The sequence below is a fragment of the Apodemus sylvaticus genome, chromosome 11 (genome assembly GCF_947179515.1).
Source record: "Apodemus sylvaticus chromosome 11, mApoSyl1.1, whole genome shotgun sequence".
NCBI lineage: Eukaryota > Metazoa > Chordata > Mammalia > Rodentia > Muridae > Apodemus > Apodemus sylvaticus.
This window is the reverse complement of record NC_067482.1, coordinates 44,825,146-44,848,487: the sequence shown is the minus strand read 5'-3', so window position 1 is coordinate 44,848,487 and position 23,342 is coordinate 44,825,146. Positions and strand designations below refer to the sequence as shown.

The 23,342-nt window shown below is 44.2% G+C and overlaps 1 protein-coding gene and 1 pseudogene across 1 annotated transcript in view; one reads left to right on the top strand and one right to left on the bottom strand.

The window, feature by feature from the left end:
• Positions 1–23,342, bottom strand: part of Smim14 (small integral membrane protein 14) — a 49,882-nt gene that overhangs the window by 3,794 nt on the left and 22,746 nt on the right. Inside the window, exons 2-4 of the mRNA XM_052199761.1 lie at positions 20,295–20,403; positions 9,637–9,685; positions 2,318–2,460 (exon numbers count right to left, since the gene is read on the bottom strand). Of these exons, the coding sequence (XP_052055721.1) occupies positions 2,318–2,460; positions 9,637–9,685; positions 20,295–20,369 (267 nt within the window). The 5' untranslated portion in view covers positions 20,370–20,403. The remainder of the gene's footprint in view (positions 1–2,317; positions 2,461–9,636; positions 9,686–20,294; positions 20,404–23,342) is intronic.
• Positions 11,199–11,398, top strand: LOC127696954 (uncharacterized; annotated as a pseudogene).

The following is a 23,342-nucleotide window of genomic DNA, read 5'->3' as shown; positions in this document are numbered from 1 at the left end:
CCATGAGCATCACACCTGTCCCTCCCACGTCGCACTGAATCTATACTTGCTGTCTTTATTTTACATGGGGAACATAAGGTAAACACTGTGGCTTAGCAGGGTTTGCCCCTTTCGTGCCTGTGGTATGGAAGGAAGCTGCAACAGTAATGGGATTATCCTGGCCACCTTGAGGTAGTGTCAATCCTTCTGATGATGTGATTGCCTGAGTGCAGTATACTCACAAGTAGAGACTTCTGTTTCTCACTGTGGAATGTCTACCAGAAAGTGATTCCAGTGCTTGTGGCAACCAACCAACCCCTGTAAGGGAAGCCACCTTACACTGCAGTCTGAAGTAAGAGGAAAGAAACTGGCTATGCATGCATTCATGTATGTATTTAGAATGGATATGTATGTATGAATGTTATGTATGTATTTGTTTCATGTATCTCAGAGGTTGTGCACCCTGGTCAAGTACTTTACCAACTGCGCCCAGACCCTGGGTTCACAATAGCACTGTTAACTTTCTTCTTTTTTGAGACACGGGCATTGGCTGGGGAGCCTATGCACTGCAGTTACCGTATGAGCACAGTCTGCTTCGTACTGTTGAACTGTCTTGGCACTGAACCCAACTGAATTTCTGGTGTGTAAAACAGTAAATCCACATACTTAATCAGCTTTACACTGTTTTTTGTCACTTGCAACAGCAAGCATCTGAGCTAAAAGAAAAGATGCCAAACTACAAGGGCTGAGAGACGAGGGTCAAGAGTTTGAGGCTAACGAGCTACAAAATGAGTTCAAGGCTAGCTGGGTCATATAGTGAGACTTTATCTCAAAGGACGGACGGAGGGAGGGAGGGAGGGAGGGAGGGAGGGAGGGAGGGATGGCACTTTTAGGATTGCCAGGAAGGCTTTATTTACTTAGCTGGAGTGCTCTGTAAGGTGAGCAGCCTTTTTATTGTGGTTTGGTTTTTTTTTTTCCCCTGTTCCTTGCTTAGGACACAGAGACTATTGTTTCTAGGACCAATAAGGTAATGGCTTGTAATGGTTTCTAAGTCAGGTTAAATTGGATTTCTTTCTCTAAACATTGGGGAAATTGCTCCCTGACACAAAAATAATAAAGGTGTACACAGAATGTAAGGCACAGGGAAAAGCTAAGAAAGAAATACTTTGTTTGCAAGTTTTTTATGCACATTCCTCTTTCCAAGAAAAGACTAAAGTGCACTAAAGCCTTCTCTCCTTTTCTTCCAGGACAGATGGAGTCTCACTGTGTAGAGTAGGCTAGCCTTGAAATGCAAATGAGAACCTGTGTGTGCTGATGAAGCCATTCCTAGCAGCTCAGCACAGGCATGTCTATGCTCTCTCCTCCTAAAAGCCCCATGGTGCAGGTCACTGCTCGATGTTATGTCTGCTTTCCTCTAATATGAAGAATTACTTATAAAGTCTAACATTAACAACATTAGGCCACAAATTGTGAAGCCTGAGTAACGGATTTAATAGGGTAGTTTGGTGTTCGAACATGTGGTTTCATCATGAAGTAAAAGGTTTTTTGGGACAGGGTTTCCCATAGGAAAGCAAGCTAGGCTCTAACTTGCTATGTAGCAAAGGGTGACCTTGAATTTTTGATGTCCTACTCCACCTTCCCAGTGCTGAGGAGTCAAGGCAGGGCTTCATACATGCAGGCGAGCAAGTTGCGGACTAAGCCACATCCCTGCTGATGGACACCCCTCACAGCACAGCAATGCTTTATTTAAAGCCAGACATAAAGGCTTTATCCTACCTATCACTACACGTTCCTAGTCTCAAACTTTTTTTCTTAATCATTTTTATTTTTATTTTATGTACATGTTTTGCCCGCATGTATGCCTGTGGGAGGGTGTCAGATTCTCCAGAACTAGAGCTACAGACCGTTGTGAGCCACCATGTGGGTACTAGGAATTAAACCCAGGGTCTCTGGAAGAGCAGTCAGTACTCCTAACTGCTGAGTCATCTCTCCAGCCCAACTTTTTTTTTTTTTCTGGATGCTGTGTAATTTTAAAGATACCCATATCCCTTCCTTGTTCCAAGATCTCACTTTGTAGTACAAGGTGGCCTAGAACTTGTGGCAATCCCCCGGCACACCCTCCCAAGTGCAGGGATTACAGATATGAGCCACATCTAGCTCTGTTTTTTGTTAATTTTTTTATGTTCATCTCCATAGAAGACAACTGGGGACTGAAAATTTTATTATGACTACACTGAAAGGACTCAGTCTAAGAACTGAGTCTTCCTCTTGATAATTTCTGTATTTCAGTCAAAGCAAACACCTCCCACCCCCGCAAAGGATCAGTAGAAACTCTTACACTGTGAGGACTGGAGGGCTTCCCAGGAAGGCTGGAACCTCTCAGGTTAGGAGGCCTCAGTAGGAAGAGGAGCACGGCGATCGCCACCCAGGCCATCAGGATCACAGTGATGCTGATGCCACTGTCATTGGAGGGTCCTGGCACTAAGGATGAACAGAAAGAGCATCTGTAGTAAAACTGCATCCTGACTGTGACACTGCGAGATAACCTAAAAACCAATTCCAATGTTTAAGTACCAGCTTTAAAAAGCACACTAAGAAAATCACTGCTAATTTAAGTACAGCTGTCAACTAGTACATTTCAATTTCCCTCTTTCAAGCGACAAAATCTACAAGGTAACTTCTGGTAGTCACAAACCAAACTTTAAAAAGACTTTGACTTGTCTAATAGTACTTTACAGTTTTTTTTTTATTATGTGTGTGTATGTCTCTGTATGGATATGAGCATGCGTATATGGGTGCCTGTAAAGGCCAAAGGAGTCAGCTTTCCAGAGCTGTAGTAACAGGCAAACTGTGAACCATCTGAAATGGGTGCTGGAAATGGAACTCTGGTCCTCTGTAAGAATAAACAGTATACACCCTTAACCACAGAGGCACTTGTCCAGTCCAGTGTAGTAAGTTAATAATTTGTGTTAACAGAATCCTGAGAGTTTGGGAGCAGTTAGGGACACTTAATCACTGTGACACTCAATAGTCTACACACATTCAACAGTTCTGCACTGATTTGCAAGGACCATGGACTCAGGAAACCACAAATGCATAGATCTGCTGAGAGCTAAAGAAGCTGGATCAAGAATAGCTAATGGAGGGCTGGAGACATGACTCGGGATTAAGAACACCTGATACTCTTGCAGAGCGAGGACCCGGTTCAGCTCAACACCCACAGCCGTAGCTTCTAACTGTACATCTATCTCCAGGGGCCCAACGCTCTCTTCTGACCACCACAGGCACCACAGACATGCATGTAGGCAAAGCATAAATAAATAACTCTACAAGAATTTTAAAGAATACCCAATAGTAGGCATGGTGGCACATGCCTTTAATCCAGGACTCAGGTCATAGAGGCAGGTGGATTTCTGAGTCTTAGGGCAGCGTCATCTAGAGTTCCAGGTCAGTGAAGGGGAGGCAGATGGGAATGCCGTTTCAGTTCTAAGCTCAGTCACTTTCTGAGCAACAGCTAACAGTGGGGCAGGGGTCACCAAACTGTAGGCTTTACTGACACCGTTTCTCCTGTGCTTTGGACGCTGGGTGTTGAACCCAGGACCTTTCCATTATAGACAGGCAGCACACCACCCAGCCACACCCAACCCCCACAGCACACGGCTCTTGCTCCCTTTGTTACTCTAAAGGTTGTGGGGAGCTAACATTTTTATTACATTTACTCTTTAATTTCTGCGGAGTAACACATGTGAAGGTCACAGGATAACTTTTAGGATCTGTTTTCTTTTCACTGTGTGAATTCCAGGGACTGAACATAAGCCTGGGTGGGTAAGTGCCTTAATCAGCTCAGTCATCTGACTTGAACTTTCTTCTTACACAGGGTCTATCCATTATCCATTTCCCTCAAGTCTCCAGGGTAGCCTAGGCTGGCCTCAAATTCCGGATTTCCCGTTCCCTAACTCCCAGACAAGTATGTGTTGTCATGCCTAAAACAGCAGAAACCCAAACATCTCTGTTGACCCACCCAGTGACTAAGGCTATCCAGCTTCGAGGACACTGACCTGACCTTTGTTGGGGTGACTTGGCCTTGTGCCTCTAATCTCTACTTTCTCCAGCATTATCTTTCCTAGTTACTTCATTCCTTCTTCTCGCCTGGCTGCACATCAGGAAGACCTGTGACCTATAGCACAGACTCTGAGGCCTGTCACACCATCTGATTCAGGAGCAGTGTAGGGCTGGGGGTAGGGTGGTTTTTTGTTTGTTGTTTTTTTAAGCCTTCCAAATGTATGATGTAACACCAATTCAGTATTTCTCTGGCAAGAAGTCCTGGAAGGAGTCCTTCCACACTCCTCCTATCCACCCTGCCCAGCACAACAACCAACCTCTCATTTACTCTCTACCTCCCTCTCTCCTGTAACAATCCCATTGCTTCTGCTACTGTCCTGCTGCCTCTTCAAAATATCATAGCATTTCTCAATTAAAGAAATGGCTTACCTAAGCCATTAACTTTTTAAGAGCAGGGACCATCTCATGGCTATTTGATCTTGGTTTCTTTATCTATGAAAGTTAAACATCCCATCACCTCATAGGGCAAAATGGGTAAGGGAAAAGTGGCTCACAGGGGAGGGCAGGAGAAGGGAAAAGCAAGCCCTCTACCACTGAACCCCCATACCCCCATACCCATATTTATTTGTAGGATGTAGAAGGGAAACATGCCATTGCACCCTCTGGGGAAATAAAAAGGTAATTTGTGGGAGTCAGCTATTGGGTTTAAGGCTTATTTACTCTATGTTAATCATACGGTTGGTCTCGGGACCACAGGTGCCGCATGAGTGCTGGAGGCGAGCCTGCTGTATGAGTGTCCTGAGAAGCATGGAGGAGGCATGTGAAGTCTGCTGGAAATGAGTCTTTTGTGAAAAGTCTTAAATATCCTGTTAAGAGAGAAATGCCTGCAGAAGTCATGGAGAGGAGTGTGACAGTAAATGTAAAGGCATATATGTGTGTACATGTGCCCACATCTGTGTGGCTCCCAGAAGAGGGCAGCAGGTGCCCTGGAGCTAGAGCTGCAGGTGCCTGTGGTCTGCCTGACCCCGCCGGCCGGGATCCGGAAACTCAACTCAGGTCTTCCGCAAGGGCAGCAAGCATTTCTAACTGCCGAGCCATCTCTTTAGCCCTACACCAAAGCTTTCAACTGAGGAAATGTCATAATGTAGTCTGATTTATTTTTAAATTACATATTTACTTATTTTGTGTATGTGTGTACACGCATACATGCCACAGCATACATGTTGAAGTCTGAGGACAACTTGAAGTTAGTTCTCTTCTTCCACGGTATGTGGTGTATGTGATGGGGGGAGTCCCAGGGAACTGACCTCAGATCATCTAACTTGCAGCTTTATCTGCTGGGCCATCCTACTGGACCTCGCTTGTATTGAGATATCATGTATCCAGGATGGCCTTAAATATGCTGCTATGTAGCCATGACTGGCTGGAACTCTGTTTCTAGAATGCTGAGACTGCAAGCCTGGGCTGCTTACTCCTGGTTTGCTGAATTTTAGAAAATAATTATGGTGCCATCCTAGGAAGTGAATGTGGTATATGAGACCCGTAAGACTCCAGAGGCCAAACAGCAGGCAAAGAGGACATGACGGGAGCGGCAGAGGCAGCAGCAGGAGGTGGGAAGAATGCTGGTGGACACTGAACGTGCAGATTAAAGAAGATTTGAGGGCTCGGGCACAGTGGGTGAGGCAGAGGACCATAATGTTCATAGCTAGCCTGAGCTAGACCGTGAGTTTGAAGCCAGCCTAGGCACACAGGGAGACCACAGAGACAGGCTAAAGTGCAGTTTAGTGCTGGAGCACTTGCCTAGTGTGCACGAGGACTGGGGTTTGATCTGCAACACCCTAAGAAAGAAACAACAGTCTTCCAAAAATATTCTACAAAGACATAAAACGTACTTCACATTCAGACAAACCTCTGGACTTTCTTTTTCAAAGTGGTTCTATGAAAAAAAAAACTAGAAATGTTCTTAGATGGCTGCCTTCTGTAATGAGAAAACCATGACCACTGGTGACTATAAGCCGCAGGGGCTAGAGAATGGTGCTAACGCGTGGCAGGGAGGAGGGAGAGCACTGACCTGGTGCTGGGGATCCAGCGGACAGAGGGCCCGCCTCCAAGCACCCTCGCCTTCAGACTGACACAAGATGCCCAAGTAAAACAGTCATAGTTGCTACACACGGGACAACAGAGGATGGAACCGCTGAGAAGGTGAAAGTGTCCACAAAATGTAGAGCGAAGCCAGCAGGACAAGGCTGCGCAGCCAAAGGCTCCACCTCCCACCCACCAATATAATCAATTGGGTTTTTGATATTGCAAATGTAGAGAGGGAACTGTGAACAATCTGAGTCAGGAGCCAATGGGATGTATTTATTGCTGACTCCTGCAACTGGAGTGAAGTTCAGAAGCCGGGTGAGATTTGGAGACCAGAAGTAGACAGTTACAGCCGGAGCATAGGACTCATGGGTCAGAACAAGGACCTTCTAGTATGCTTCAAACAGAAAACCCCTGAAAAGTTTTAGGTGAAAAGAAGCCAAAAGCAAACTCTTACTTGTCCAAGCCAATTAATTGTGTTATGAAAACAGAGCGACAGGGAAATAACCGGGAGAGAATTAAGAACATGTAAGCAGGGCATGGTGACACTCACCTGTGATCCCACCACTTGGAGGCTGAGGCAGGCAGATCTGTGTGAATCTGAGGTCAGCCTGTTGTACACAGTGAGTTCTAGACCAGCCAAGGGTACATAGAGTTTAGGTCCTGACTCAAACAAACCAACCCTATTATAATAGCCTGGATACGAGATGGTGAATAGGGAGGAGGCAGAATGGGCGCTATCAAGTACAGTGTTGGTTACATCCTGAAGGCAGACCTGAGAGCCAAGGGTCAGAACAGAGTTACCACACACTTACTGTAAAGACAAAAGAAGAAAAGCCGCTGTGCCAAGCTACTAGGATCTCAATTCTGATGGCGATGGTTTTGAGACGGCTGGCCTAGGAAACACCACAGCGGACACGTCCACGAGACAGTCACTAGCACACACATAATGAGTCATGAGACTTGAGAACATCCACCATCAAGGGAGTGTAAGGAAGGAGCAGCTCCAGGGAATGAGCTCATGAGGCCAGGGGGATTCAGAAAACAGAGCAGCTCAAGACAATAATTAGAAAGTTAGAACTGGAGGGGACTATGGCTAAAGAGTTGGAAAAATGCAAGACTGAATAGTTACAGGTTCTGAGCAGGAGCTTTGTCTACAAACGGGAAAAGACAGGAAATGATGTCGAAGGTTGGGCTGGGCAGGGAGCTCCAGCAGGCAGTGCACCGTCACGTAAACATGAGCCCCTGAGTTCAGTCAAACCATGGGAAAAAGGGGGGCATGGGGCAACTTGTAATCCCAGTGCTGGGGAAGGGAGCAGGAGAATCCCTCCCTGTGGCTCATGGGCTGACCACGCAGCAGAGCCTACTCAGTGAGCCCCAGATCCCACTGAGAGACCCTGTTTTAAAAACAAAAAGGTGGAAGGCTTATGAAAAAGGACATCTGAGGTGGACACGTGGCATCCATATTCATGTGCATCCACACAGCATGTGCACCAGCACAATGATGCTCCTGCACACACAAACACCACAAAGTGCACCCTCCTCCCGGCCTTGAGCAGACTGATCAGACCTTGTTTGCCACAGCTGCCTAGCCCACCTGGGGTGGAGTCTTCTGACCAGGTGGAAGTCTCCTGTTTCCCACATCCACAGCATTCCTCAGAAACAACACTGCCTGCTGGCTGAAGCTGGTTTTGAAACAAGAACCCAGATGAACCTAAGGATGGGTCTTTACCTATTAAACGCAGAACTGAAAATTAAACTTTGAGCCTTGGTCAGAACTTTTATCTTGGCTCCATTTTTCTCTCACCCCACTACCTTAATTCCAGCCTCCCTTTCAGGTAAACACAGTCTTCCCGTGGCTACTAGACGGTTACAGCAAAGTAATAAATACAGCTGTGTATACTGATGCACAATGTAATGCTATCATTTGAGAGGCAGGAGCAGAGGGCAGATCTCTATGAGTTGACAGCTATTCTGCTTTATGTTTATGTAATGGACTTCAGGCTAGCCAAGGCTACAGAGACACTGTCTCAAGATAAATAAGTAATAAAACAAATAAAGATGCCAAAAGTTAAGTTTCAATAAAAACAAAAAATAACATGAAGTGGCAGGGAATTATCAAAGAGAAAAACCACTAGTGCCTTTAGCAACCATGCAAGCAAATCAAAACTTAGAACTTAAAAACCCAAACATATTCAGTGATTAATGCCAAAGCTCAAATAGAATCTATAAATTGGAACATAAATATTTCTCTACCATTTACCCTTTTGTCTTATGCTTACATTGTTTTGTACCTCTCTAGAAGTTAAATTCTATGAATAACTGAGTAAATTATGTTTTTAGAGACAAGATCTCATGTATGCCTGGCTGGCCTCTAACTGAGTAGCAGAGACTGACCCTGCACTTCTGACACGTTCAGCCTTTGTCTCCTCAGTGCTGGGATTATAGGTGTGATAGGTCTGTATATATAGATATGTATCCGTATGTACATATGCATATTTTTTATTTGATGCTGGAGGTCAAATCTTGGACTTCACCTATGCTAAACTAGCAGGATTGAGAGGACCTGCCTAAGCACACACACAGCAAGCACATACACGGGGAGAGCGAGCGAGCGAGCACACGGAAACTTGCATCTGATGTTAAATATAAACAACTGACCTATTAATAAATGTAATTGGGGGCTGGAAATATAGGGCAGACATGGAGTACTTTTGCCCAGTATAGACAAGACCCAAGGTTAGAAAATCAGCATTACTCAGTAAGACAATATAACCCAGCAACCAAAGCCTTCTGACATGTGCAGGAGACCTCACAATGGCTGAAGTATGCTTTTCAATTTAAAAAAATCTTAAAAATAATTTTTGAGCTGGAAGCAATTTAGAAATAGCAAATTAAAGGCAAACTCCCATGAACAGGTTTTTCTGTCTAATGATGAAATATAAATTCTTTACTGAAGACAGAAACCTACAGCAGAAAACTGTAAATTTCCTTCACAAATTCCCTCCCATGCATTCCCTCCCACCCTCTCCCACCCTTGGAAGCCTAGAACCCCTTTAAGTGCTATTGGTCTCTCACTAACTTATTTTTTTTTTAGCTGAAGAAGTGATAAAGGAAGAGCCGTGTTATTTTTTAACACAGGGTCTTGACACGTAGCACAGAACAGCCTAGAGTTCACCATTCTGCCTCGGCCTTCCTTCCACATGGGGTTTCAAGCATAGACTGCCACCCATGCCAGCAAGAGTTGTGTTAGTGACGCTTCCTTGAGGAGCCCTGAACTGCACTTGAGGCGGACAAAACACTTGTGAGTATATCAAGCAGCAAGTATACACTGGAGAGCCACTTACCCTAATAAATCAGGCATGATGATTAATGGACACCACGCTTAATGTCCTAACACCCTGGGAGGTGGAGGTGTACATCAGAAGGTCAAAGCAGCCTGGGCTATGTGAAGTAGTTTTGCTGGTGTCGTACCCCAGGCCCACCCTCCTGCTGCCCATGGCTACTTACACTCCCGAAGGCATTCTGTGTCGGTGCAGTAGGACTGGGACTGCCGGAGCTGCAGTGACAGAAAGGAGAGTTAGCTGCTGAGCCAACATGGTGGGGCAATCAGACTGGGGTTTGGGTGGGGTATGGGGTGGGTAGGTACAGGGGTGGACAGACAGAATACAGCATCGGAGCTAGATCAGCATGCATGCAGCCCTATGTGTAATTCATAGCACCAGATAATAAGCAAGCAGATCTTTTTTTTTTAAAGATTTATTTATTATTATATGTAAGTACACTGTATCTGTCCTCAGATACACCAGAAGAGGGCGTCAGATCTCATTACGGATGGTTGTGAGCCACCATGTGGTTGCTGGGATTTGAACTCAGGACCTTTGGAAGAGCAGTCGGTGCTCTTACCGGCTGAGCCACCTCTCCAGCCCCCTGGATTTGGTTTTTGAAGACAGGTTTTCTCTGTGTAGCCCTGGCTGTCCTAGAACTTACTCTGTAGACCAGGCTGGCCTCGAACTCAGAAATCCACCTGCCTCTGCCTCCCAGAGTGCTGGGATCACAGGAGTGCGCCACCACTGCCCAGCAAATCTTTTTTTGTTAAAGTTTAGACATATTTATGTATTTTGCCTGTATGTTTGCCCGTGTGCCACATATATGCCTGGTGCCCAACAGAGGTCAGAACTGGGTATCGGATCCCTGGGATGATGTAGAGTTACTACAGAGGTTGTAAGCTGCTGTGTGTGTGTTAGGAATCAAACCCAGGTCCAGTCCTCTAGAAGGGTAACCAGTGCTCTTATCCTGCTAAGCCATCTCTCTAGGCCCTTTATTATTTATTTTTTGTGACAGGTTCTCATGTAAGCCACACTAGCCTCAAACTCACTACATAGCAGATGACCATAAACTCCAATTGTCCTTGTCTCTACTTCCCCAAGGCTGGGAGTGATGAACATATAACTTTTCAATTTGGTCTCATTATGAATGACAGCCTCTTCCATGTTCAGTAACCCACCCCCTGCAAGTATTTGCACAGCGACGGACAAAACAACTGCTGAGCTGGCCAAGCATGGCTGCCACAGAGTGACAGGCAGCGCCTCAAGTCAGGTTAGGCAACGTTCTAGTGCTCTGGGCAGGTCACCTGACACCTCCAAGCTTCTGTTCTTCTCACCTATTAACACGGGGACAGAAAAACTGCCCACTCACCAGGAAACCATCAGGGACTAACACTGACAACACAAGGAAAGCACAGTAACAACCCAGTAACACCGTGTTCTACACGAAGTATCATCTCATCCAAGCAGGGCTGCAATAACCAACAAACTGTTGGGCTGGAGAGATGGCTCGGCAGTTAAGAGCACTGGTTGCTCTTCCAGAGGTCCTGGGTTCAATTCCCAGTAACCACATGGTGGCTCACAGCCATCTCTAATGGGATCTGATGCCCATTACATAGCAGACAGCTACAGGGTTCTCGTATACATACAATAAATAAATCTTTAGAGAGAGAGAGAGAGAGAGAGAGAGAGAGAGAACACTACCCACATTAGGTTACAAGAGAGAAAAAGTAAAAAAAAATTTCAAAAACTATACTTTCAGGGATAATTTCTATAATTTGTTACTGACTGTGTAGAGCACCGGAAACCACACTGAGAGCCTGTAGCGCTCTCTCCTGAGCCTGAAGCCTGCTCTTAGTGCTGCTTTCTGCAACTGCTACTAGTCGTTGAGGATCATTCTCAAGCCTCTTTGAGGGTCGAAAAGGAGAGAATGCAGTCTGAGTTGTTAAAAAAGAAAAAGAAAAGAATTCAAGTTCACACTTCTAAATCCATGTGTCCTTCCAGAACTCTCATCACTAAGGGAAGAGACTCTATACCAAGAGGCAATAGGAGAAATTAGGTAAAAAGTGGGGAGACAGACCAGACAAGGGAGCTGGAGAGATGGCTCAGCAGTTAAGAGCACTGATTGCTCTTCTGGAGGTCCTGAGTTTAATTCCCAGCAACCACATGGTGGCTCACACAACCACCTGTAATGAGATCTGATGCCCTCTTCTGGTGTGTCTGAAAACAGCTACAGTGTACTCACATGAGAGAGAGAGAGAGAGAGAGAGAGAGAGAGAGAGAGAGAGAGAGAGAGAGAGAGAACGAGAATACACAAGCAGTTTCAATGAAAACAGAAAAGGTCCTTCTCAAGGCTTCTTTTCCTAGCTGTAAAGAAATAAATTAAAGGACAAAACCCCATAGTAGACAGTTAGAAGGAAATAGCTTTCTGCCTTCAGTTAAAGGCTGACTTGCGGTTAGACCATGGTTTGGTGCTGTCGTTTCCATTTGTGCAGTAAATAAAACTGTATGTGACATAACAAGCATGTGTTTCAGTCGAAAGGGACTCACAGTGCATCTGTTCTCATTCACAAGCCAGGTAGGGTGGCTCACACCTTTAGGCCCAGCACTGGGGACAGCCTGTTCTACAGAGCAAGTTCTAGGCCTGCCAGGACCACATAGTAAAACCCTGTCTCAAAAAGACAGACAGGGGGCTGGAGAGATGGCTCATCAGTTAAGAACACTGACTGCTCTTCCAGAGGTCCTGAGTTCAAATCCCAGCAACCACATGGTGGCTCACAACCACCTGTAATGAGATCTGACTCCCTCTTCTGATGTCTAAAGACAGCTACAGTGTACTCATATACATAAAATAAATAAATCTTAAAAAAAAAAAAGACAGACAGACATACAGAGAGAAAGGATTTAATAAATGAAACCTAAAACATTCTACCGGGAAAGAGAAAGGGCACAGTCCAGTGTGAGGACTGGTATGGTGTGTGAGGGTGCACGTGTTTGCTTGCCCATGCCTGCAAACCAGAGGATAACACGGGGTGTCTATTGTCTTCCATTCTTTTATTTATTTATTTATTTATTTTGGTTTTTTGGATTTGGTTTTTCGAGACAGGCTTTCTCTGTATAGCCCTGGCTGTCCTGAACTCACTCTGTAGACCAGGCTGGCCTCAAACTCAGAAATCTGCCCGCCTCTGCCTCCCAGAGTGCTGGGATTACAGGCGTGCACCACCACAGCCCAGCTCAGTTTTATTTTTAAAGATTTATTTATTTTTATAGATGTGAGTACACTGTAGCTGTCTTCAGACACACCAGAAGAGGGCGTCGGATCCCATTATAGATGGCTGTAAACCACATGGTTGCTGGGAATTGAACTCAGGTTGTCTGGAAGAGCAATCAGTACTCTTAACCTCTGAGCCATCTCTCCATCTCTCCAATTCAGTTTTTGACACAAAGTCTCTCACTAAACCTGAAACGTTTTGACCAGGTTAGCCCACAGTGATGCTTCAGGGCCTGTCACTCTCTGTCCCCACAGCATGGATTGGGGAAGGGGTGACAGACATGGTCCAGCATGCATGGTTTTATATGTGTACCTAGGATCTGAACCCAGGTCCTTGTGCTTACAGAACTCACTGAGCCATCTCAGCAGCAGCCATTTTTAAAAATGTTTCTTAAAAAAACACACATACACAAAAGTTTTTAAACATTCCCAAAACAAATAGAAACATATATGTAGCTCTCAAAGTGCGACGGAACTACAACTATTCAATACTCACACATCTAGGAGAGATGGGAGGGAGAAAAGGAGAGGGATCTTAAAATTCATGTAACTCAATAATAATAATAATTAAATCATGAGCACCCCAATCTGGGCATTATTTGTATGCAGTTACAAACAACTCTGAACTTAAACACTGTAGGTTTATAACAGACAGCTGCCTGCTTTACATCCAACAATCCAACACTGTAGGTAGATAATAAACTGAATGAACCAGTTTACGTTCTTTATACTAAAACTTAGGTATGTAATGAAAATGCAGTAATCTGAATTAATGTTTATGTCCATAAAAAGGGGATACCTGAGGATTCTATATTTGTAACTTTTTAAATTATGCTAACAACAAATTTCACTAATTTAGAAATTAAGGGTAACAAAGCTTTATTATGATTGTTGAAAACTGTGATGGAGAGCTGCCTCAGTGGTGAAGTGCACTTCCTGCTCTTGCACAGAACCAGAGTTGGAGCCCCACAACCATCCCACTGCAGCTTCAGAGGACACACCTGCTTCTGGAAACTGAGACCTGAGCTCACATGAGCAAACACAGACTCACACACATATACATAAATAAAATGAAACCTTTCTGTTGTTGTAGGGGGTTTGTTTTGTTTCTGGGCAGGGTCACTCTTCATAGCCTTGCCTGTACTGAAACTCAAGAGATCCACCTGCCTCTGCCTCCAAGTGCTGGGGTTAAAGGCGAGGAGCAGCAGCAGCAGCACCACCCACCCCAACCCCCACCGCCACTGCCCAGGAGAGTCAGTGCTCTTAACCAAGCCATTTCTCCAGCCCACTTCTGAAGTCATCCAGAAAATATCTGCCTTTGCCATTCCCGGAAGTGTTTCCCTAATTTAAAAAAAAATTTTTTGTGTGTGTATGAGTGTTTTGCTGCATGTATGTATGTGCACCATGTGTGTGCATGGTGCTGTTGGAGGTCAGAAAAGGATGTCAAAGCCTTTAGAACTAAGTTACAGATGGATGTGCTGAGAATGGAGTTCTTGTCCTGTGTAAGAGCAGCCAGTGCGCTCCACCACTGAGCCATCTCCGGGCCCCATAGTTTCCCCCATCTCTACTCCTGTAGTTTTCCATACATTTTAGGCTTTACACTAATCTCAACACGTTGTAGTTTGTGGCCAGCCTGGTCAGAGTGAGTCTCAGCTACACAGAGAAGTTCTGTCTCAAAAAACCAAAACTAATCAACCATCCAAAACCTCCAAAAAACAAAAAACGAATAAATTTGATTTGTTGATTTGTTTGGTGAGATAAATGCTTAAGTTTTGATCTTCTACATATACAGATCAGTTTTTCCATAAGTTTTTCTGATGAGGGTTACTCCAGAGAAGGGTTGATTTTTTTTTAGCTTATGTGTATGTGTGTGCCTGCTTGTCTGTACGTGGATCATGTGCGTGTGGTGCCCATGGAGGCCAGAAACGGATGCTGGCTGCCTGAGAACTCAGGTGACACAGCTGTGAGCAGCTCTGTGGGCAGCGGCTTCTCAGAGCGGCCGTGCTCCGCTCTCACTGGGAGCCATCCCCTTGGCTACCCTTAGTATACACTTGTTATTATCACTTGTTATTAACCAGTTAACAGAAGACTCTGAGTTCAAGTGTGCTTCCCTGGTCTACGTGTCTGTGTTGCTTTGGCTACAACGGCTCTTTAGAATGTTTTGAAACTGGTGTTACCTGTAACTATTGTTTTGACCACCTTGGGTCTTTTGTGCTTCCATACAGAGCTTTACAATTTTTTTCTAGTTTTACAAAGTTACTGAAGATACCCAATTTCCCCTGAGTTTCCCTATTTTCTACAGTGCTTGCTTCATAAAACCAGGTGATCCAACTCAGTGCATACAAATTCATCATTTTGACAAACTGGCCTATTATCAGTATATAATAAACCCCTTCGTGTGACATGTTTGGTCTTTATGTCTGTTCACAGTTAATCTGCTCCATTTATCATTCCTTACTTTTCTACTCTGTGTCCTCACAGGTGAGCTGAGTTTCTTACAGGCAGCATCCTGTCCAGCACTGTCTTCAATCAGGTAGCCTACAGTGAGTTTATTTTTTAAAATACATGTATGTGTGTGTCTATGTACAGGTGTGTGCATGTGAATGCAGGTGCCTGAAGAGACTAGAAACAGGTGTTGGAACTGCTGTAGCTAGTTACAGGTGGCCACGATTGCCTCACAACCTGAGAAATGAACCTGGATCCTCTGGAAGAACAACAAATATGCAATCACTGAGCCCTGTCTCCAGCCCAAGTCTGTTTTATTTATAAAATTATGACTATAGACCCTAAGCTGCAAATTTCAAAATCTGTCAAAAAGGCAGCAGGCCCCTCCTTCCTGCCCCAGTCTAAGATGTCCCCACACTAGCTGTTAAAAATGGCTCCTGGTAGCATCTTGACACATCTCAGCCTGCCCCATAGAGCTGTCAAAGGCAGCTCATCTCTGCCTCAACCTCCAGCCTTCAAAGAACAGCACTGTAGGAGCTGTCCACAATGGCAGCACCTCCTCTCCAGCCTCCCTAAGCAACTCCACAGAGATGAGGCTTCAGCCAAAGCCACCTGCAAGCTAGGAAGGACTTCCCATCCTACCCCATGGGCCTGATATGGGGGGAGGGGTGAAAAAAAGCCACCAATGCCTGAGTAGGAAAAATTCACTAATCCCCGAGTTTCCCAGAAAAAAACTGCACAAACTGCTGATCATGGAAATACACAAATCCCTGAGCTCCCCAAGCTCAGGACTTGACCATACCAATCCTCACTCTGGAAATCTCCGCCCCTAAGAAATCCTATATAAGCCCTGCCCTTGTCCAGTTCCCTGCTGTCCATCCTGGGAGCAGAGGGCAGCCATGCCTGAATACCCTGGACCCTCCATACCCTGGACCTCCAATACATTGCTATCCTGAGATTTGCTGCCTGGTGTAACTCATCAGAAGTGACCAAGAAGCAATGAAGAGAAGGGAAGAAGCAAGGAAGTGACGCGGCTGAGGCTCCTGAGCTCCGCTGGGGACGCCCTCCCTGGGAGCTGCGGTGCCTCTGCTGAGGAGAGTTTCTCTCAGGGCTCTGTGGCCCCTGAGCTCCCTCGTGTCAGGACGCCCTTCCATTGGGATCTCTCTCAGAGCTGTATGGTTCCTGGATTAGAGTAACAAGATACCCTTCCATCCAAGCAGAAACACGACTATGCACAGTCAGGGTTTGTGTTGAAAGCAATGTATTTGATCCTGTCATTTTGCGGATTTTCTTCTGGTAGTTGTGAATATATGTTGCTCATTTACCTTGTAAAAGTGATGGCTTAGTGTACTGATATCTTGATTCTTTCCTACTTCTCATTAGGACACTTAGTCTTCCTCTAGCATTACCCCATGTCTGAACGACAGTGTTTATCATACTCCCTCTTGTGCGTTACTAGGTTTCCTTAAGCATGTTTTGTAATTCTGCTCTAGCAGTCATGATTCTCTTATCCTATCCTTATTACAGACAGTCTAACTTCTTCATCTGTGCTGAATAATCTGAATAGTTTTCTGTTCACCTGACACAAACCTAGACACACCTGGGAAGAGATCTCAGCTGAGGAAACGGCTCCATGTGGGTTGTGCCAGCCCCCTTGAATTCTACAAGAAAGCAGGCTGAGAAAGCCACAGGAAACAAGACAGAAGAAGAACGCCTCCATGGCCTCTGCTTCAGTTCCTGTCTCCAGGTTCCTTCCCTGATTTCTCTTAATGATTGACTACAAACTGTAAGCTGAAATAAACTCTTTCTTCCTCAAGTTGCCTTTGGGCGCAGTATTTTATTATAGCAATAAGAACCCTAAAGAAGACACTAGGTATAAATAATCTTGGTTGATATTTTCTTTCAGAGCAGTGGTTCGCAACCTTCCTAATGCTGCAATCCTTTAATTCAGTTCCTCATGTTGTGGTGACACTCAACCATAAAATTATTCCATTGCTACTTCATAACCACAATTTTGCTGTTTTGAATTGCAGTGTAAATATATGGTATGTGACCCCCAAAGGAGTTAAGACCTGCTGTTTTAGAGACTACTTTCCGGCATTTAGAATTTCTCCCGGAAAAAATAAAATCTGTTAATCTAATAGGTTTGCCTTGTTATTTGGTACTTCTTTCTCACAAGTTCTAACTTTCTGTGCTTTTGACAATTAATGATATGTCATAGAGAAGAACTTCTTTTATATAGACAAGGTCTCACTCTGAAGCCCTAGATGGCCTGGAACTTGCTGTGCAGGCCAGGCAGGACTCAAACTCAGAGATCCACCTGCTTCTGCCTGGGATTAATAACCTGCACAATCAGACACTACTAACAAGTACTTTTAAAGTCATGCTTATTTCAAGTTTTCTAAATGTATCTTGTACCTGCATGATTGTATGGTTTCCCAAAACTTGGGAAATTTTCTGGTGTTTGTTTGTTAGTATGTTTTTATACCTTCAACCTAAAGCTCTCTCTACACAGGTACCCCAATGATGCAAATATGTGATCATCTGAAGGCTTCCCAAACCATTCACATTTTCTCTTTATTCATTCTTTTTCTTCATTTATGTCATTTCTGAAGTCCTGTCTTCCAACCTCTGTTACATCTTCTTTCACCTGATCAAGTTTGCTGATGAAGCTGCCGACTGCTCTTGACATCTGACTCCGCAAGCCGTTCATTCCCATAGCCTCTGTTTGGGTCTCTGACAATCCCCACATGCACTGTGTATGCAGACAAGGATCTGTCTGAACTTGAACTGCTTCTGTTCGCTTTAGTGCAGTGAACTGCTTACTTATATGATCTTCTAATGCACTGGCTCTTTTAAAATCAACACCCTGGATTTTCTGCTCCACCAGGTGCCATCTTTGAAGTTTCTGGAATCAGTTATAAACTTTTGGTGATGTATATTTTTCCTTATATTTCCATCTTGGGGGAATCTGCTCCATGGACATCCTTACATTTTCCCTTGACCCTGTGTGCTGAGGCACCAGTCCGAGACTTGACTCACGGCAGGTTTTCTTCCCTCATGGCATAATCTGCAGAGCTGCCCACATCCACCACATCCTCCTCCTGCACCCTGACCTAGAAGCTGAGCTAAAATTAGACACTTGCAGCATGATGGAGGGTTTCAGGCACACAACCAAGCAGGGGAAGGGTCGTATATGCCCCAGTATTAAATACTTTCAAAATGTGGCCAAGTTGGAACAAAAAAAAGAAAAAAATCATTATACTAAATTAAAACATATATATATATACATACACATGTGTGTGTGTGTGTGTGGTTTGTTTTTTGGATTTGGTTTTTGAGACAGGGTTTCTCTGTATATCCCTGGCTGTCCTGGAACTCACTCTGAAGACCAGGCTGGCTTCGAACTCAGAAATCTGCCTGCCTCTGCCTCCCAGAGTGCTGGGATTAAAGGCGTGCACCACCACCACCACCACCACCACCACCACCACCACCACCACCACCACCACCACCTGGCAAAACATAATTTTTTAAAGAGAGAGAGTAGTTTTTTAATTAAAAATGGATTCCCTGTTTCATCACAGTTAATTTGTAGGACTAGTTTTTGTTATTAATATCAAAAGTTTCTTTTAAATACTGCCTTATGTGACTACATATAAATTTAAGGCTTAAGGGCTTTAAGGCTTAAATCTAAGGGGCTGGAGTGATGACTAATAGTTGGAGTACTGGCTCTTCCAGACAATATTGGTTCAATTCCCAGTACCCACACTGAGACTTACAACCAGAAGAGACACTTTTCTGGTGTTCAAGAGCACCAGGCATACATGGTACACAGGTATATTCGGACAACACACACACACACAAACACACACACACACAACTTTTAAAAGAAATTTAAGACTTGAGAGGTTAAAGATACAGCTCAGCAGTAAAGCTGATGCTACCTAGTGTACAGAAGGCCCTGGGTATGATCCCTAAATACTTTTTAAAAAGCACTTTATTACTAATAGTGCTCAATTTTCTGTAAAAAGTATACACTATAATATAAACAGTATTAATGTTAAGCTTAGGAACTAGGAAAGTCTTAAAATGCTCTAAGTTAAATCATACTACAACAGATAAGCCTGTCCGAATTTCTTGATCAAAAATCTGCCTTTGGAGCCAGGCCATGGTGGCACATGTCTTTAATTCCAACACTCAGGAGGCAGAGGCAGGTGGACCTCTATGAGCTTGGGCCCAGCCTGGTCTACAGATGGTGTTCCAGGCCAGCCTTTGCCTCCTAAGTGCTAGGATTAATGATGTTGTACCATCACTGCCCAGATCAAAACAAGTAATTTTGTTATACCTTTGTCAAACAACTTACTAGAGCTAGAAGTACTTTCTACAGAGATGCTTCCTGTGGTTATGTTGGAGAAGGACTGAACTGTGTATATGAGAAAGGAGCCTTGGTTTTATAGAAGCTTGGTGGGTAAGTACCACATAACTAAAAACAATGATCTGTTCCAGCATGAATACAACAAGCTCAACATGACTGTGGTTAACACTGCAGGATGGCCAATGCCCTAAAAGAAATCTAAAGAAATAAAGAGAATAATTGATTTTCATCTTTAATAAAACAAGTACTGGCAAGTGTTTTATCATTGTCTTAATTGACCATAGAGTTTCCATTATCAAATACTTTTTAGTGACTATCTGGAGAAAATCCTCTATTAACTTTGGTGCTGGCTAGTTTTTGTCTATTACACACAAGTTATGGTCATCTGGGCAGAGGGAACCCCAACAGAGACCATCTCTCCATTACATCTACTGTAGGTAAGTGTGTGTGGCATGTTCATGACTCATGATTGATGTGAGAGGGCCCAGGACGCCGTGGCAGTGCCATCCGGGTTATTAGGAGGGCAGGCTAAGAAGCAGATGTGGGGTACAAGGGTGGACTCTCCTTCAGTTCCCGCCTTGAGTTCCTGCCCTGACTGCATGAGGGAAAGCTGAGAAAGTCCTTCTCCTCCCCTAGGTGTCTTTGGTCATGACCCTCACTGCAGCAGAAACATAACTAAGAGAACCACTGGTCTCACAGAAGCAGGAAGAATCCTGCTCAGTTGGGAACTGGACTGAGCTACTCATCTCACCAGATTGATGAGTCTTCTCATCGCATGCTCGTGAGAGCAGATACATTCACAGGGATCAAATCCTCCTTCAGCCATGGTTACCAGCTTGATTTTACCCAACGATTTAAACCTAGGAACAAAGAAAAAGACAGTTAAGAGTACTGTTGAGTTTCTCTTCAGTTACGAAAAATTCATATACTGCATAAGCTATACTATTAATGGCATTTGAAACCAGCCTGAGCTACAGAGCAAGTCTGATGGTAGCCTAGGCTACATAAAATCTTCTCAAGAGGGGGTAGGGGTAAAGAGAGGTGGCTCAGTAGTTAGGAGCACTTGCTGCTCTTCCAGAGGACCCGACTGTAATTCCAAGTACCCACAGTGGGCAGCTGGTAACTGCCTGTAACTCCAATTCCAAGGGGTCCAACACCCTCTTCTGGTCTCTGTAGGCTACTGCATGCATATGATCCATAAACTCATGCAGATACATACATATACATACATACATACATACATACATACATACAAAATTTTTAAAGAAAAATAAAAATGAGGTTCCTTAAATAATATCAATGTTTATGGAATTAATGACAGCAGGGAGAGGAGAGATGGCTCAGCATTTAAGAGCACTTGTTGCTCTTGTAGAGGATCAGGGTTTGATTCTCACAGAGTGGCGCAAAACCATCTGTAAACCCAGAACCCTTTGTAAACGCAGCTCCTGGGGAGCAGATGCCCTCCCTGACCAGGCACGCACGTGGTATACATACATACACACAGGCAAAACATTCATATACATAAAGAAACTTAAATCCTTTTTTATTAATGGCAACAGCCAGAGAGACAGTTAGAATTTTGAAAAACAAAAAGAAACCAGAGTCTGAGATGGAGTACTAGCAACCAGATTTATCTTTCTTTCTAAAATAGTTTTTAGAAACTGAATAAAAGCATAAAACGGGCCAGAAAGATGACTCAGCAGTCCAGAGCATAAACTGGATTTGCACAAGGACCTTGATTCCAAGGACCTACACTGGGCAGTTCAGCCTGCCATTCCAGCTCCAGAGGCTCTGATGGGTCTGTTTTCCATGAGCACTTGCACACAAGTGCACATAGTCACATACGGACACAAGTGTACATGTGTATACACACACACACACACACACATGTGCACACTTAAATAAAATAAATCTTATTGAATATAATAGTATGTTTCAAGCTAAGATACCTTTTTAAAATTGTAATTTAAAAAAGATCGGGCAACTTTTTAAAAGATTATTTATTCATTTATTTATCTACTTATTTAATGTATATAGAGTTTTGTCTGCTTACGTATCTGCATACTAAAAGAGAGCATTATATTCCATAGGATTACAATTTTAATGGTTGTGAGCTACCATGTAGGTGCTGGGAATTGAACCCAAGACCTCCATGCCATCTTTCCAGACCCCATCAGGTAATTTTTAAAAACTTCCTGAGTGATGGGAAATCAAGTGAATATTGAGATTGACTCATTTTGCTGCCTAGGGGAGTCCTTAGTTCAAAACCCAAGCAGGGAGGAAGGTTGACGTCAAATAAAATTGTGAACAGGAGGAGGAGGTTCAACAGGAATCAGGCTGAAGAGGGTCTTCAGGTTACACTGAGGATTGGGTCTGTATCCAAAGAGCAATGTGGAGTCCACCAAGGTAGATTTGCCCTAGTTTATTTTGAAAGGAAAAAAAATCATCTCGGCTGTGCCATGGAAAGCCGGGAGGAGAGCGAGCAGAATACACAGAGAAAGTCTGGCCAGCCTAGCAAGGAAGGCCTGCAATGCCGGCCATTGGGGATGCAAGGCTGGAGCAGGGCAAGTCAAGGTCTGCCTGAGCCAGGACACAGGGAAACTTGGAAGGTCAGTCTAAGCACTTAGCATGACCCAGGGTCAACAATTAAACAGTGGTCCTTTGTCGGTGGTAGGGCATGTGTTTGCATAGCATGCAGTAAGGTTTAAACCTAACCCCAGTATGCAAAGGAAGGATAGGGCAGGAATGGGGGGGGGAGAGAGATTTTGTAGACATGATGCTCTTTGACTAGATCATTGCTAATGATGCATATGAAGGTGATGAATTATTCCATAAACAGTGTTAGATGAGCTGGCTTCCTCCTCACAACCCTTACAGCAAAATAAATTCTCGATGTACAAGTGATTTAAAGTTCAAAAGACCACAATGTCCACAGACTGACCCATGTAAAGCCTCATGAAGACTGGGAACATGTCAAAGGACAAGCAAACAAAACCATGGACAACTCTGACAGCCAGTAACTCCTAAGCCAAAAACACAGAGTAAAATGAAAAGACAACCTTTGAAAACAAACACTTGCAGTCTCTAGCGAGGCCAATTTCCTTGGTTTATAAAGAACTCTGAAAAACCGGTATGAAAATAGCAACATTGCCTGGGAATTGGTGATGTACACACAGACACTCAGGAGGCAGGCAGACCTCTGAGTTCTAGGCCAGCCTGGTCTAAAGAACATGTTCTAGGATAGCCATAGATATCTACACACAGAAACCCTATCTCAAAAACAGACAGATAGATTTAAAAAAAGAATATTCACTGAAATGTTCTAAAAGCCAAACTGGTAGACCAAAATGTCTACAGTGTAGTTCTGAGTAAATAAATGAATAACAGCACAACTAAAGGAGATGCTATTGGGAAATAATTCAATCTCAGTGTGGGGATTTGGAAAATCTTTCTAAATTTTGTTTGAGGGGCTGGCGAGAAAGGTATTGCTCTTGTAGACAACTCTAGGTCAATCCCTAGTACCCATGTCACCTAGCTCACAACTGTAACTCCTGCTCCATGGGAGGTGACACTCTTTTCTGAACTATGTGGTACCTGTATGTGTATACACACACACACACACAGAGAGAGAGACAGAGAGACAGAGAAACAGAGAGAGAGAGAGAGATTGTGCATGTGTGGAGGTCAGAGGGCAATTTGTGAGAGCTGGTTCTCTTCCCATCATGTGGTTCTAGAGACGGGTCTCAGTCCTCAGGCTCAGCAGTCACCGCCTTCACATCACTTAGCTATCTCGGTCGCT